The sequence below is a fragment of the Panthera onca genome, chromosome E2 (genome assembly GCF_046562875.1).
Source record: "Panthera onca isolate mPanOnc1 chromosome E2, mPanOnc1 haplotype 2, whole genome shotgun sequence".
NCBI lineage: Eukaryota > Metazoa > Chordata > Mammalia > Carnivora > Felidae > Panthera > Panthera onca.
The window spans coordinates 6,822,043-6,838,455 of record NC_138353.1 but is presented as its reverse complement, the minus strand read 5'-3'; the positions used below and the strand labels follow the sequence as shown (position 1 = coordinate 6,838,455).

The 16,413-nt window shown below is 42.4% G+C and overlaps 1 protein-coding gene across 6 annotated transcripts; it reads left to right on the top strand.

The window, feature by feature from the left end:
* The first annotated feature begins 2,113 nt into the window (after positions 1 to 2,113).
* Positions 2,114 to 16,015, top strand: LOC132691140 (zinc finger protein 350-like). Of its 6 annotated transcripts, none has more exons than XM_078438769.2 (6): positions 2,114 to 2,301; positions 4,444 to 4,537; positions 8,396 to 8,553; positions 8,934 to 9,060; positions 10,358 to 10,453; positions 14,504 to 16,015. In XM_078438769.2, exons 3-6 carry the CDS (start codon positions 8,539 to 8,541, stop codon positions 15,862 to 15,864), a joined length of 1,599 nt encoding a protein of 532 aa, XP_078294895.2. In that variant the 5' UTR covers positions 2,114 to 2,301; positions 4,444 to 4,537; positions 8,396 to 8,538; the 3' UTR covers positions 15,865 to 16,015. The 6 variants fall into 6 exon arrangements, with proteins under 6 accessions (XP_078294895.2, XP_078294893.2, XP_078294894.2 ...); XM_078438767.2 differs by having other exon boundaries at positions 2,114 to 2,436; XM_078438768.2 differs by lacking the exon at positions 4,444 to 4,537.
* The last annotated feature ends 398 nt before the right edge of the window (positions 16,016 to 16,413 follow it).

Sequence of the window (16,413 nt, the reverse complement as noted above, 5' to 3'; positions counted from 1 at the left end):
ATCACCTTTTATGGCTCATCCATTACTGTCTTGTCTCACGAACTCTCTGGCTAATTTATTTGGTTTATGAACATTACCTCCCATTTACCTCTCTCCCTTATATTTAGGTCTGGGATCTATCTTGAGTGAATTTTTGTATATATTTAGAGTTAAAGGTCTTAATTTATTTTTCTGCAAACAGAAATACAATTATCCCAGCATCCTTTGTTGAAAAGACTAATCCCATTCAATCATCTTGGTACCTTGGGAAAAAAGCTATTGACCTTAATATTTTTGGACTCTCAATTCTGGTTGTAACTTTCTCATTGACTCCAGACCCTTGTTGGCCTCACTTTAGTGGCCTTTTCCTGAGGCCCCGATCTCAGTCCCAGTTTAGGTTCCTCCCAGCTGCTCTTTCCTCTAGTTGGTGTTGGCCAGCCCCATGCTGATGAGGGACAGAAGCAGAAGAATGTTCACTTTAGTCTGGAAGGCTGACCAATAGCCAGCATAGTTCTAATAAGGATCACATATGTACTGGTTCCTACATTCTTCTTCTTTTTTATTTTATTTTTTAAAAATCTTTATTTATTTTTGAGAGAGAGACAGAGTGTGAGCAGGGGAGGAGCAGAGAGAGAGGGAGACACAGAATCTGAAGCAGGCTCCAGGCCCTGAGCCGTCAGCACAGAGCCCAAGGCAGGGCTTGAACTCACAAGCTGTGAGATCATGACCTGTGCTGAAGTCGGATGCTCAACCGACTGAGCCACCCAGGCGCCTCTACTTCTTCTTTTTCAAAGTTTATTTATCTTTCGAGAGACAGAAACAGTGCCAGTAGGAGAGGGGCAGAGAGAGAGAATCCCAAGCAGGTTCCTCATTGTCAGCACAGAGCCTGACACCGGGCTCGATTTCTTGAAACCTTGAGATCATGACCTGAGCTGAAACCAGGAGTCTGACACTTACCCAAACTGAGCCACCCAGGCACCCCTAGGTTGCTACATTCTTAAAGGGTCTGATGACTGCCTGTAAATCTCACGGATAGTTACTATCAAACTGAATGATAAGCACCAGAGATATCTTGGGTAAGTAGTTTTATGAGTCGAAATTCTAAGAGAACATTGATGATCCAATACTCCCTGCGTGTCCCCTTGCCGTTGAGTAGTAAGCATAAGCATATAACCACCAGATTCATACAGCAAAAGTGCAGCTTTTTCTGCCCACAGGTCCTGTCCCGGTGCTGCTTAAATTAACTTAGTAAGTTGCACCACAAAAGTCTCAAGAATTCTTTCTTCACCATTTAGCTCAACAATCTCACAACAATATTGTACCAGTTGCTCAAAATCTTTTTCTGTTCTTAAAAACCTCCTCCTGCAAGCAATTTTTCACCAGAAGCTTTCCGTGGGTGCCTGTTACCAGATGTATTTTCCTCTTTCCAGAAGTTTGTTCTCTGCTGCACCATCCACACTTGAACTTTTACTGTTCGGAAACTTTTTTTTTTTCTTCCAGAGAGAGAATCCCGGAGGCACAGAGACAGGGAGAGAGAAAGTGAGAGAGAAGCGGGGCTCCAGCTCATCTAATGGGGGCTGGAGCAAACGAACGGTGAGATCATGACCTGAGCCCAAGTCCGATGCTGAAGGACTGAGCCACCCAGGTACCCGGAAACCTTTTTTAAAAAATAAGGCGTGGAGGGGCGCCTGGGTGGCTCAGTCAGTTAAGCATTGGACTTTGGCTCAGGTCATGATCTATCCTTCCTGAGTTCCAGCCCCAGGTCAGGCTCTGCACTGACAGCTCAGAGTCTGGAGCCTGCTACGGATTCTGTGTCTCCCTCTCTGCCCCTCCCTCGCTTGTGCTCTGTATCTCAAAAATAAATAAAATAAAATAAAATACAGAATGTATACTATACACTCGGGCCTTGTCGCTTCCTGCATAGCTCGAGAATGCAATTTAACTCACACCAAGTTTGCCTCCAAGAAATTGAGTCTGAAAATCTACCCGTCTCCCGCAAGACCCGACTTTAAGTAAATGAGATAATTTCGGCGGCTTCTGACTTCCGGGCTATCACCGGCTCGCAGCCGCAAACCGGCCGCCTTGCCTCGTGTACGTCACTTGTCCCACACTCGTTCCAGCATGGCCGCCCCCAAAGCCACAGCCAGCGGGCGCGGACATACTGCTCCCGGAAATACCGGCCAACTGTTCGCCTTTCTTCGAAGTCTTAGGGTCCTCCTCGGCCGCCATAGGCTGTCGAAAACTTGGAGCGACGGTTCCGGGAATAGCAGCAGTTCGCGGAAGTGTTACCTTTAGGTCTCCTTGTTTCCTGGAGAAAACCAGGTCGGTGTGTGCTTTTGTCCCTTGAAGGTTTTCGGTTTGTCCCATAGGAGGTTTGTTTCTCATGGGATGACGTGGTGTCCACGTCGTGGAAGTGGAGTAGGGTGGACCTGTGGAATTACTGGCTCAAAAGTGGAGGTATTTGAGGGGAACCACGTGGGAGTCTGTGACGCCTGTGTCTGTAGTTGGGGTACTTTTGGGGCCATTAAGACCGTTAAGGGTCTGTAGAGATCACGACCGTGTCCGCGCTGTAGAGCGTATGGAGTCCTGCAGCAGGCGGGGCCGATCATTTACGATGATCGAAGTGTCTGGTTCCGGGGTGGTATTTAATTTGGGGCTCAGTGATGTTGGGGCTCCGGTGGGTGCTCATGACATCGGGGTGTCTCGCCCGGTTTTCGGATTAATAAGGGCGTGTGTGATCGGTGTCTGGTACAGAGACATTTGTCAGGGCTGCAGCTTGGCACGCCAAGGACCCGGGGCTGGAGTTTGGGTTGAAGTTCTTAGCCGGGCTGCTGGGACAGAAGACTGCAGAGCGCAGGAGGGTAGTTCCAAACCCTCTGTGGTTTGGTTTGTTTTGTTTTGTTGTAAAGCCTTTTGTCCAGGGGTTGACTTATTGCAGACCGAGGGGCTAAATCGCCACCGCCGTCTGTTAGTCGTCGTCTGTGGCTGTTTTCCCGGGGCAGAGGAAGAATGGAGTCCTTGCGACAGAGATCTTAAGTTGAAAATGTGTAGTATCTATCCGTTTGCAGAAAAATGTTTGCCAGCGCCCGCACTCACCTCTTAGAACACAGCAGCGGGCAACGCTGTTGCTTACTTGCCTGCCCTACGTCCACACTTTGTTCTTTGCCAACAGAATGCCCGTTTTGCTTAGGATCCACCCCTCTTGCAGGGTGATCCGCATGTCGGTTTATTACTAAGTACCGGTTGGTGTTACTCAGCCGTGGTGGTCCCAGTTCCGATTGCTAATGACTGAATTTCTGTGAAATGAGCTTCGTATGTGGTGCGGTTGCAGCCAGCTATCTGTGAAAATCTGCTTACTGGTTTCTGGGGGAGCATTTTCTCTTTTATGTTAGTAATTCTTTGAATCTCTTTTTCTGTGTCCATGATGATGTTGTCTGAGTATAATCTTAATTTTCATTCCGGTTTCCAATGTTTATAATTTATTATAATTCATATTATTTTGAGCAAGGCCTCAAAAATAAAGGAAATATAAATGAAAATGCAATTTATTTATTTAAAAATGTTTAAAAATGTTTATTTTTGAGAGAGACAGAGACAGAGAGCAGGGAAGGGACAGAGAGAGAGGGAGACACAGGATCCAAAGCAGGCTCTGGGTTCTGAGCTGTCAGCACAGAGCCCTCCGCAGGACTCCCCAGTTTGAACTCACCAGCCGGGAGATCATGAGGTGATCCGAGGTCGGTCGCTTAATTGACTGAGCCACCCAGGCACCCCAGGTCCATTTTTGTTGTATACGTTTCAAGGCTATGTTGTTACGTGCATAGAAATTCAAATTTTTATAATGTGGTGGATTGGACCTCTTAACCAGTGAGTGTTGTTTCTCTTTTTCTTTAGTAATTTTTGGGCTTTCTGGTCCATTTTGTCTGAGAATATAGTTAAACCAGATTATGCTTACTCTTTTCGTGGTATACTTTTTTCCTAATCTTTTATTCTGGAGCTTTCCATGTCATTGTTTCAGACATGTAACCTATACTAGCATGTTATTAGGTTTTAAATTTTAATCCAGTGGGACAATTTTGAGGCATTTGTGTTTAACGTAATTAACTGGAATCCTGGTTATCCTTAATATAATTCTTAGTATGTTTGGTTTAAAAACAGTCATCCAAGTGCATTGTAGTTACCCCCACTTATTCTCAGTTTCTTACTCTTTTTTGCCTTGTTTTGGATGAGTTTCATGCCATTATATTTTCCCATTCTGTCAGCATGAAAATTATGAACATCAAGACAATTACTGGTTTTTGTCAGGACACTGGACATTATCTGTACGGCATGGAACCTTCCTTTGTCAAATTCTCATGTTAATTAGTTCTTTTACACTCTTCTCCAGCGATGCAGGAATCTTAGAACACTTCGACTTCATTTACCACTTTTCAATTTATTTTTATTTTTAATTTTTAATTTTTTTAGAGAGAATGAACTGGGAAGGGCCAGAGGAAGAGGGAACGAGAGAATCCCAAGCAGGCTCCACACCCAGCCCAGACCCCAAGTCTGAGCCACTCAAGTGCCCCACCACTTTCCAATTTATTTACAATGTTCTGTACTTTTGTTTCTTATGTATTTAAAACCTCCTAAGATATTACCATTATTGCTTATAAAACCATGCTTCTGATTTTCCCAGTACTTTGGTTTTTAAACTGAAGTGCCTGTACTCACAGGCTGTACAAAAAGCTCTGAAGATATACTTGAGCACATGTGGTTTAAAGGAAAACAGTGCCCTGATCCTCTTCTGTGTGGTCTGTTGTGTGCAAGTGATCTGCCTGATTCCCCTTCTCCTGAGGCATGTGTTGGGTGGATCTCATTTTCCTCGTCTCATGTCAGACTCCCCCGCTTACACATCACACGATGAAGGAAAACCTTCGCCACATTCAGAACCTCAGGCTTTACTGAAGAATAAATCTTCTGGGGTATTAAATAAAGGGACACTGAGTAGAGGTGCCTGGGTGGCGCAGTTGATTAAGCGTCCAACTCTTGATCTCGGTTCAGGTCATGATCTCATGGTTTGTGAGTTCTAGCCCTGCATTGGGCTTCTGTGCTGTGTGGAGCATGCTTGGGATTCTATCTCTCCCTCTCTCTGCCTCTCCCCTGCTTGTGCTTTCCTTCTTTCTCAAAGTAAATGAACTTAAAAAAAAAAAAAAAAAAGGGACACTTAGCAATACTACAGGTATTTGTTAAGGTGAGTGCCCAGGAGTAGTGACAGCATCTGGGCCCAGAGGAAGTGCACCACTCAGACTACGTCATCTCCTCAACCCACAAGTCCTGATGCCCCAGGAGTAAAAGGATCATGTGAAGGAGAAAGAAGTTACGGATATGGTGTCAGTTTTTATGGGATACACCTGACTGAAGATTGAGATTTTTTTTTTTTTTTTAATTTATTTTCAAGATAGTTAACATACAGTGTAGTCTTGGATTCAGGAGTAGAATTTAGTGATTCATCTCTTACATATAACACCCAGTGCTCATCCTGAAAAGTGCCCTCTTAATGCCCATCACCCATTTACCCCATCCCCTCACCTACCTCCTCTCCAGCAATCCTCATTTTGTTCTCTGTATTTAGAGTCTCTCTCTCTTTTTTTTTTCTAAATCACACTTCTCTTTAATAATGCTTCAAAGTAGAATTTTGGCTTCTTTTCTTTCTTTCTTTTCCCTTCCCTTCCGTCCCATCCCCTTCCCTCCCATCCCTTCCCATCTCCTCCCCTCCCCTTCCCTTCCCTTCTTTCCACCCAAGTTAATTAGCATATAGTGCATTAATGATTTCAGGAGTAGAATCCTGTGATTCATCCCCTACATATAACACCCAGTGCTCATCCCAACAAGTGTCTTCTTTAATGCCCCTTTGCCCATTTAGCCCATCCCCCACCACAACCCCTCCGGCAATCCTCAGTTTGTTCTCTATATTTAGGAGTCTCATATGTTTTGTCCCTTTCCCTGTTTTTTTTAGCTTTAATTTTTTTCACCCCCTCCCTGTTTTTATATTATTTTTGCTTCCCTTCCCTTATGTTCATCTGTTTTATACCTTAAAGTCCACATATGAGTGAAGTCATATGATATGTCTTTCTCTGACTGACTTACATTGCTTAGCATAATACACTCTAGTTCCATCCACATTGTTGCAAATGGCAAGATTTCATTCTTTTTGATTGTCGATTAATACTCCATTGTGTATATATATATATATATATATATATATATATATCACATCTTAATCCATTCATCAGTTGATGGGACATTTGGGGTCTTTCCATATTGGGCTATTGTCGATAGCACGGCTATAAACATTGGGGTGCATGTGACCCTATGAATCAGTAATCCTGTATCCTTTTTATAATTACCTAATAGTGCAATTGCTGGGTTGTAGGGTAGTTCTATTTTCAATTTTTGGAGGAATTTCTATACTGTTTTCCAGAGTGGCTGCACAAGTTTGCATTACCACCTAGCATTGCAAGAAGGTTCCTCTTTTTCCACAGCCTCACCAAGATCTGTGGTTGCCTGAGTTGTTAATTTTAGCAAGTCATACTGGTGTAAGGTGGTATCTCATTGTAGTTTTGATTTGTGTTTCCCTGATGATGAGTGATGAGCATTTTTTTATGTGTCTTTTTTGGAGAAGTGTCTATTCATGTCTTTTGCCCATTTCTTCACTGGATTATTTGTTTTTTGGGTGTTGAATTTGATAAGCTCTTTATAGATTTTGGATACCCTTTATCTGATATGTCATTTGCAAATATCTTCTCTCATTCCATTGGCTGCCTTTTAATTTTGCTGATTGTTTCCTTTTCCATGCAGAAGCTTTTTCATCTTGGTGAGATCCCAATGGTTTATTTTTGCTTTTGTTTCCCTTGCCTCCAGAGACATGTTGAGTAAGAAGTTGCTGTGGCCGAAGTCAAAGAGTTTTTACCTGCTTTCTCCTCTGGAATTTTGATGGTTTCCCGTCTTATATTTAAGTCCTCTATCCATTTTGAGTTTATTTTTGTGTATGGTAAGAAAGTGGTCCAGGTTCATTCTTCTGCATGTTGCTGTCCATTTTTCCCAACACCATTTGCTCAAGAGACTATTCCATTGGATATTCTTTCCTACTTAGTCAAAGATTTGTTAGCCATACATTTGTGGGTCTATTTCTGGGTTCTCTATTCTATTCCATTGATCTAAGTGTCTGTTTTGTGCCAGTACCATACTGTTTTGATGATTATAGCTGTGTAATACGGGTTGAAATCCCTAATTGTGATGCCTCCAGCCTTGGTTTTCTTTTTTAGTATTGCTTTGGCTATTTGGGGTCATTTCTGGTTCCATACAAATTTTAGGATTGTTGGTTCTACCTCTGTGAAGAATACTGGTGTTATTTCGGTAGGGATTGCATTGAATATGTAGATTGCTTTGAGTAGTATTGACATTTTAACAATATTTGTTCTTCCAATTCATGAACATGGAATGGTTGTGTGTGTGTGTGTGTGTGTGTGTGTGTGTGTGTGTGTGTGTCTTTTTCAATTTCTTTCATAAGCTTTCTATAGTTTTCAGTGTATAGATTTTTCAACTCTTTGGTTAGGTTCATTCCTAGATATTTTATGGGTTTTGGTGCAATTGTAAGTGGGATCGATTCCTTGATTTCTCTTTCTGTTGCTTCATTATTGGTGTATAGAAATGCAACCGATTTCTGTGCATTGATTCTATATCCTGCGACTTTCCTGAATTCATGGATCAGTTCTGGCAGTTTTTTTGGTGGAATCTTTTGGGTTTTCCATATAGAGTATCATACTGTCTGCAAAGAGTGAGAGTTTGACTTCCTCCTTGCCTATTTGGGTGCCTTTTATTTCTTTGTGTTGTCTGGTTGCTGAGGTTAGGACTTCCAATACTACGTTGAACATGGTGAGAGTGGACATCCCTGTCATGTTCTGTTTAAGAGTCTCTTATGGTTTGCCCCTTCTCTTCTGTTTTTATCATGATTTTCCTTCCCTTCCCCCATGTTCATCTGTTGAGTTTCTCAGATTCCACATATGAGTGAAATCATGTGATACCTGTTTTTCTCTGATGACGTATTTCACTTAGCATAATACCCTCTAGTTCCATCCATGTTGTTGCAAATGGCAAGATTTAATTCTTTTTGATTGCCAAGTAATGTTCCATTGTATATATATATACCACATCTTCTTTATCCATTCGTTAGTGGGACATTTGGGCTCTTTCCATACTTTGGCTATTGTTGATAGCACTACTATGAACACTGGGGTGCATGTGCCCTCTCGAGTCAGCGTTTTTGTGTCCTTTGGGTAAATACCTAGTAGTAGGACAAGCCCCATTTTAACAACATGTTCATGTTTTCATTCTGCTTTTTTTTTTTAATCAAAATGTATTTATTTATTTTTTTCAGGAATAAAATTTAGTGATTCGTCATTTACATATAACACCCAGTGCTCATCCAGGACTGAGATTTCTGAAGAGAAGTTAAGAGTAGATCCAGAAGACACAAAGCAGAGCTTCCCCATTGCCAGCCATTTTCAGAGAGCAGAAAAAATGATCCAGGCACAGGTGACTTTTGGTTTATTTTATTCTTTCCTTTGTTCCCTAATGGTGTTGTAGAGACCTATAAAAAAATCAGTTCCATTAATCTGAAAAGTATACATACATATATCTTTTGTCTGTCATCTCCATATGGATGGTGTTTCTAGGTTAACAAGATTGAACTTCTACATGTTATAGAAACTTCTCGTTGGAAGAATGGATGGATGACTGAGTGCACAATTACAGAATATTTAATTAGGTATTTGCTTTGTCCACATTGTACCAAAATGAAAGCACCACTACATGTCTAGATAAAACCTATAGAGTGGAAATAGGCAGAAAAATTTTAACATTTCTTCCATACCATCAAACGGACATCACTTCATTAGAGAGCACTGTTATTACAGGAATCCCTGACGTTTGATGATGTGGCTGTGAACTTCACATGGGAGGAGTGGCAGCTCCTGGCCCCTGCTCAGAAGAACCTGTACCGGGATGTGATGTTGGAGAACTATAGGAACCTGGTGTCATTGGGTGAGGACAGCTCCCCTGTGTCACTCAGAGGGTCCCCATCAGTGGCCTTTCCTTTCTCGGCTTCTTAAAGCTCTGGAGTATGTATGCTGCTCTGAAATTAGATTCTCAGTCCCCTCCCTGGCTCCAGAGACATGGGTATGTTCTCCCTTCACCTAAGTGCACAACCTTTACTTTGTACAAATGTATGATATTGTGATATATATATATTTATGTATATACATGTATGCTTTTGTATACATATATACATATGTACATGTATATTTTAACATATATACATACATATGCATATATATGTATATGTACATATATGTATATCTTTTTGGCCTTCATCTCCAATTTTGGCACAGAGCTCCTGCAACAGTTGTGATTTCCTAGGTTATAAGAAGATAAATGTAAAATGGGTGTCTTTTGTTATTTATGTAACAAGACCCTTTCAACCATATTTGGATTTATGTTGATGAGGTGATTTCGGAAAGCCACTATATGACCTAAGGATGGAGTCTGGTTGCCAGGGGAACCAACCACGATTAGAGGGTTGCAACTTTCAGTTCCACCTCACCTCTGGAGAGGAGAGAACAGCTGGAGTTTGAACCAGTCACCAAAGGCTAATGATTTAATTTACTTAATCATGCCTACTTAATGAAGCCTCCATAAAAACCCAGGTTTAGAGACCTCTTGAAATGGTGAACACACGGAGGTGCAGGGAATGTGGGATGCCGAGACACAGCCTGGAAGCTCCACACCCCTTCCCACATACCTTGTACTGTGTATCTCTTTCACTGGGCTATGTCTGAGTTATATCTGTTTATAATAAACCAGTAACGTAATAAGTAAATTGTTCTACTAAGTTCCGTGGGTTGCCCCAGCAAATTAATTGAACCTGAAAAAGGGGGTCATGGGAACCTCCAGTCCATATTTAGTCTATCAGAAGCTCAAGAAACAACTTGGACTTGTGATTGGCATCTGAAGTGGAGGAGGTGTGCAGTCTTGTGGTAGTGAACCCCTAACCTGTGGGATCGGAAGCCGTCACCAGGTGGAGATTGTCAGAACTGATCTAAGTTGTCGGACACCCAGTCGGTGTCCTTTGGTGTCACAGAATTCCTTGATGTGTGAAAACCCCATGGATCAGGTGTCAGAAGTCAAGTACTTAGTAGAGAATCAACGGGAGAGGAGACATGTAGGGCAGTATGTTTTTCCTTTGTAATGTGAAAATTGTTTTGTTGTCAACTGTAACATTTCTGTGGTCTTCAGAGACCCTAAGCCCAATGCTTAGTCTTCTGTCATTTCCCATGAACAGGTTTTTACCCCAGGAAACCAGATGTGCTCACCAAGTTGGCTCAAGGAAAACCAACAGGGACAGTGGAAGATGACATCCCCTTTCGAACCTGTTCAGGTGAGTCAGAGAACCAGAAGGGGGCTAGGCTGTGGAAATCATATTCTAGTTGGCCAGATAAGAGTCACAGCTGTGAGAGGGTTTGAGGATAGGTAGGCAGTACCTCCATGCATCTCTTTCCCAATGTGCGACCTCTTTTTTTTTTGTAGGAGTTTAGAGAAAAATATACTCTTTGCCTATTCTGGGATGTATTCATTTTTATCTACATGTTAATATTTTGCTTATTTGCATAGTTTTCTTCTTCCTAAGATTCTCTGATCTTTCCCTTCCTCTTCATTCCCTTTGACCTCCCTTGCTATAAAATTCCAGGGGCGCCTGGGTGGCGCAGTCGGTTAAGCGTCCGACTTCAGCCAGGTCACGATCTCGCGGTCCGTGAGTTCGAGCCCCGCGTCAGGCTCTGGGCTGATGGCTCGGAGCCTGGAGCCTGTTTCCGATTCTGTGTCTCCCTCTCTCTCTGCCCCTCCCCCGTTCATGCTCTGTCTCTCTCTGTCCCAAAAATGAATAAAAAAACGTTGAAAAAAAATAAATAAATAAAAATAAAATTCCATTGTCCAAAGGCCTCTCTCCAAAGAGAACACTTTGAATTCCTGTCTTCTGACTACTGCACCCCTCTGTCCCATTGGTAGTGTTGATTTTCCTTCCTAACCTCCACCCCAGCCAGGATGCTGGGTCCCCAAAGTCTTCACTGTGCCCTTGTCCTCACTCTGAAGTTCTCCCAAGGTTCTGTTTTCCATCTTCTCATCTGGTCTCCTAGCCCTTCACACTTTTCTGCATTCTAATAAGCTAAGTTTCTTCTGTTCACTTAAGAAAATTCCCAAACTGACATCTCCTCAATGTGATCCACCAGACTTTAGGTCTGTATAATTCACTCATCCCTGTGGCAACTCTCCTGAGTTCCCAATTACTGCAAGGAACTCACCTCCTCTCTCCTCCCAGAAAGCCCCTGTAAGTTTAGGTTCTTCTTTACTCCCGTGCATCTCACATCCTGGCCGTCCAGGCATGACCTCAGATATTCCCTACCTGCAGAGTGCTCTTCTTTAAAGGAGTCAGTTGTTCATGAATTTTAACTAAAAAGATTTTTTTTTTTTAATTTTTTTAATGTTTATTTATTTTTGAGACAGGGAGAGACAGCATGAATGGTGGAGGGTCAGAGAGAGAGGGAGACACAGAATCCGAAACAGGCTCCAGGCTCTGAGCTGTCAGCACAGAACCCGACGCGGGGCTCGAACTCAGGGACCACGAGATCATGACCTGAGCCGAAGTGGGACGCTTAACCGACTGAGCCACCCAGGCGCCCCTAAAAAGATATTTTAACATCCTTCACTCTCTGCAGATCTTACCTCATGCCTACTTTAATTCCTTTGTGTATTTACTAATTTTGAACTTTCTTCTTGTTCATTATAGATGTGACACTGCTGTGTTCATTTCCCTAAAACTTGTATTTTTTCCATTGGATTTGATGACATTGAATCCCAGTTAACTACGTTACCTGTCATGTGACATGAAATTCCTCTTTCTGTGATATCTATGATGTATCATCTCACTTACACAAAGGCAGAGTTTCATCATCTCTCCTACACTCTCCCCACTGTGTTCCATACATGTGACTGCTTCCTTCATTCATTCCTTTAAAAATTAGTTTCTGGTAGCTTAGCAGTGTATACTTGAGGGTAAGAGCAGTAAGAAAAACACAAGAGCTTTCGTTCTAAGAGAAGGAGTAAAGAAAATAATCAAAATAAATAAATATGTCTAGGGAAGTGAAAAGTACTGTGATAAAAATTTAGTCATCGGGGTGAAAAGTACTGTGATAAAAATTTAGTTATCAGGGCACCTGGGTGGCTCAGTTGGTTAAGCATCTGATTTTGGCTCAGGTCATGATGTCATGGTTTGTGAATTTGAGCCCCACATCAGGCTCCACTCCTGTCAGGGCAGAGCGTGCTTCAGATCCTCTGTTCCCCTCCCTCTTTGCCCCCCACCTCAAATATAAGTAAGTAAACATTTAAAAATATGTAAACATTTAAATAGAAAAACTTAGTCACCATAATGGGACAGTAGGGTCTTGGTCTCCTTTTTAGGAATGGAGCGCCCCTCTGATAAGGTGCCTTAGAGCCGAGAGGTGAGGGAAGTTAACAGGTTGCTGGGTTGGGAGTGTTCCAAGTAGAGACCATAGCAAGTTCATTTTTTTTTAAAGTTTATTTATTTATTTTGAGAGAGAGAGAGAGAGAGAGAGGTCAAGCTGGGGAGGGGCAGAGAGGGAGAGGGAAAGAGAATCCCAAGTAGGCTCCACGCTGTCAGCACAGAGCTCACAAATGGTGAGGTCATGACGTGAGCCAAAATCAAGAGTCAAATGCTTAACTGGCTGAGCCACCCAGGCGCCCGAGAGCATAGCAAGTGACATGTAATAATTATGTTTTCAAAGAATCCCTCTGCTGTGTATATAGTAGACAGTAGCAGGCAAGGGTGTAAGCAGGAAAGCCATATAGGAGGCTGCCGTACAACATGACAGGTTGGTTGTCCTCAGAATGGGTGGAAGGGACGTGTTGGTCATGATCTGGATACGGTCATTACAGAGGGCAGATGAGATCTGACATTTAAGTAAATATGGGCTATAAGAGGAAGGAATGAATGAATGGAGGTTGAAGGTAAGACTCTGGGGGTGGAAATGGCTATAAGGAACGTTAAAACAGCATAATTGAAGAATGAGTGCTTGGTCTTGGCTGTGATTTGAAGAATAGGAAATCCTTAAGGTACATTTGAGCAAGTAGATGAGGGATGTGAGCAGCTCCCTGGGTAAGGAATGTTCCAAAGTAAACCTGGACAGTTCAAAGGCCCGAGGCAGGAGTGTGATCTGAAGAATTTAGGAAGAGTGGACAGAGCAAGACTGGAGAGAAGGTCACTGGGGTAGTGACAGGGGGTTGGGGTAGCAGGTCACATAAGGCCTTTTAAGGACATGTTAAGACCTTGATTTTATTCCTCATGAGATGAGAAAACGTTAGGGAGTTTCAAGTAGAGGAGGCTTGACATGATGTAATTTATGCTTGAAAGGATCACTTTGGCTATTGTACAGGAGACAGGACTCGGCAGGGGAGGAATAGGAAAGCCAAGTAGGAGGCTGCTGCTGTAAAATGAGAAAGAAATTGGCCTCCACGAGGGTGGAGGGCATTGGTGTTGGTTCAGTTCTGGTTATGATTCTAAAGAGGGCAGGTGGGATTGATCAATGAGGTAGGTACTGTGTGTGAGCAAGACAGACAGATGACAGGAGGCGCTGAGGAGTTCTGTCCTGGTTAAAGGGAAGACTGGAGTTGTCATTCACTGTGATGGAGGTGCTGTGTGGAGGAGGAGATTTGGGATGGGAAATCAGGAGTTCCCTTTTGGAATTTGTAGGTTACATGTGCTTGGAACCCAGTGTGTATCATTATTATTGCTCCCCAAGGCCAACCACGACAATGAATTCTATAGGCAGGCCCGTTTTCCAAGTGTAACCTGATTTCCTGCACCTCTCTCCATCTCCAATGTTCCTTCCCACCCGTTTCACAACCTGCAGCTGTTTTCCTTGTGTCCTTCTTTGCCCTTTAAGTGGTTTTACCAAATGGCAATGTAGGCTCCCTGAACATGATGACTCTGTGTGTGTGTGTCCCCAACATGAGCACATGCCCCGTGCACTGTAGTCATCAGTAAGGATTTGTGAAGTGAAGGAGTCTCTTACCAGTTTGGATGAGGCGACCCTCCAACCTGTGGTCTGCTGCTCACAGTAAATTGTGTGTATTTCACAGTCTCTGCATGTTTTGTGAGGCCTCCTTTAGAAAGGAGGCAAATCTGTATTTATTCATTGCAAATGATCTAACCTTGTTTTTACGCTAACTACTTTTATCCTTTGGGTTATTTATATTATCGTTTTATCCGATGTGCGAGGAACATTAAAATGTATTTTTATTGATCCTAATTTCATAGGGTCATCACTAAATAGACACCTTACATCAAGATAGTTTTTCGGTGATCTTTCTTCCAAATCAAGATGATGAATGAATTCATTGTTCTTTTCTTTCCTAGAAATCTGGAAACTTGATGACTATTTACCGGAGCACTTAAAAAATGAAATAATGGAGAATAGCCTAGAACAATGGCATAAACATAACGCATTTGAAAATACTGTTCATCAGAGCACAGCTCATTCCGTGTTAAGACAAAATCATGATATATGTGACTTACATGGAAAAACTATGAAACCAAAGTTAACTTTACGTAACCAGAACAGAAGCAATGAAATAAAGAACCCTGCAGATCCTAGTGGAGATGGAAAATCTTTTCTCCACACTAATAATGAACACTTTCATACTAAAATTAAATCCCCTGAAAGCAAGAAACTCATCATTACTAAGTCCCAATTCAGCAAGCCTCAGAAAACACAAAAAACAGAGAAGCCTCATGTATGCAGTGAATGTGGGAAAGCCTTCAAGAGGAAGTCCTGCCTCACTGATCATCAGATCATTCATACAGGAGAGAAACCCCACAGATGTTGTCTCTGTGGGAAAGCGTTCAACAGAAAGTTCATGCTCACTGAACACCAGAAAATGCATACAGGAGAAAAACCTTATGAATGCAATGAATGTGGCAAAGCCTTCCTCAAGAAATCACGGCTCAAAATACATCAGAGAACACATACTGGAGAGAAACCATACATTTGCAGTGAATGTGGAAAAGGCTTTATCCAGAAGGGAAATCTCATTGTACATCAGCGTATCCATACAGGAGAGAAACCTTATATATGCAATGAATGTGGGAAAGGCTTCATCCAGAAGACCTGTCTCATAGCACATCAAAGACATCACACCGGAAAGAGTCCCTTTGTGTGCAGTGAATGTGGAAAATCCTGTTCCCAGAAGTCAGGTCTCATTAAACACCAAAAAATTCACACGGGAGAGAAACCTTTTGAATGCAGTGAGTGTGGGAAAGGCTTTACCACAAAGGAAAAGCTCATTGTCCATCAGAGAACTCACACAGGTGAGAGACCCTACGTCTGCAATGAGTGTGGAAAGGCTTTTGCCTACATGTCTTGCCTTGTTAAACATAAGAGAATTCACACAAGAGAGATCTGTGGAGATTCAGTCAAAGTGGAAAATCCTCCCTCAGAGAGTCACAGCTTATCACAGACTAGTGGTGCTGTGCAGGAGAAAGGCCTTGTTAACACAGCGACTATGCAAGTGCCTTCTGTGGCTTGTCAGACGCCATTAAACATCAGTGGACTCTTAGCAAATAGCAATGTGGTCATAGTGGGACAGCCTGCAGCCAGATGTGCACCCTTAGGAGATAACAGAGGGTTTGCACAGGACAGAAACCTTATGAATACAGTGAATGTGTTCGTGCCTTCTGTGGTCAATTATGTCTTATTTTATGTCACAGAAAACCAGTAGGAGGAAGCTTGGAGACATTCTACGTGGAGAAGGATTGAGCAAAAATTTCTAGATTGTATTATGGCTGAAAAGTATATACTGAGAGGAATTGTATAAAGGCTGAGGCTGGGAAAGCCTGATTTCCTCATCCTATTAAAAATATGCATTGGTACAGAGGCATAATCTGATGTTAACCCAAACACATACACATCAGTTGCTCTGTTGTATCTGTTAAAGGAATGGAGGAAGTCTGAGTTCAACTAAGTGGAGGAAATAAGTAGGTGAATTTTAAAAACATACAAGATAATTTGTATCTGGAATGCTGCTATGAATGAAAAATCAGGAAAGGGCTAATATTGGGTGGGTGGGATATGGGACATGTGTATATCAATTCAGTTTCCCCAGGCCAAGATGATTCATTGGAAACTGGGATGTCTGCCGTAAGCTCTTAAAGTTTATTTTATGCAGAGGCACTCATGAAACAGCAGCCTTAGACTGAGTCAGTTCATTAGTTTATGGAGTATTTGTCAAATACTCCTTTTGTACTGGGTCCTGTTCCAGAAGCTGAGG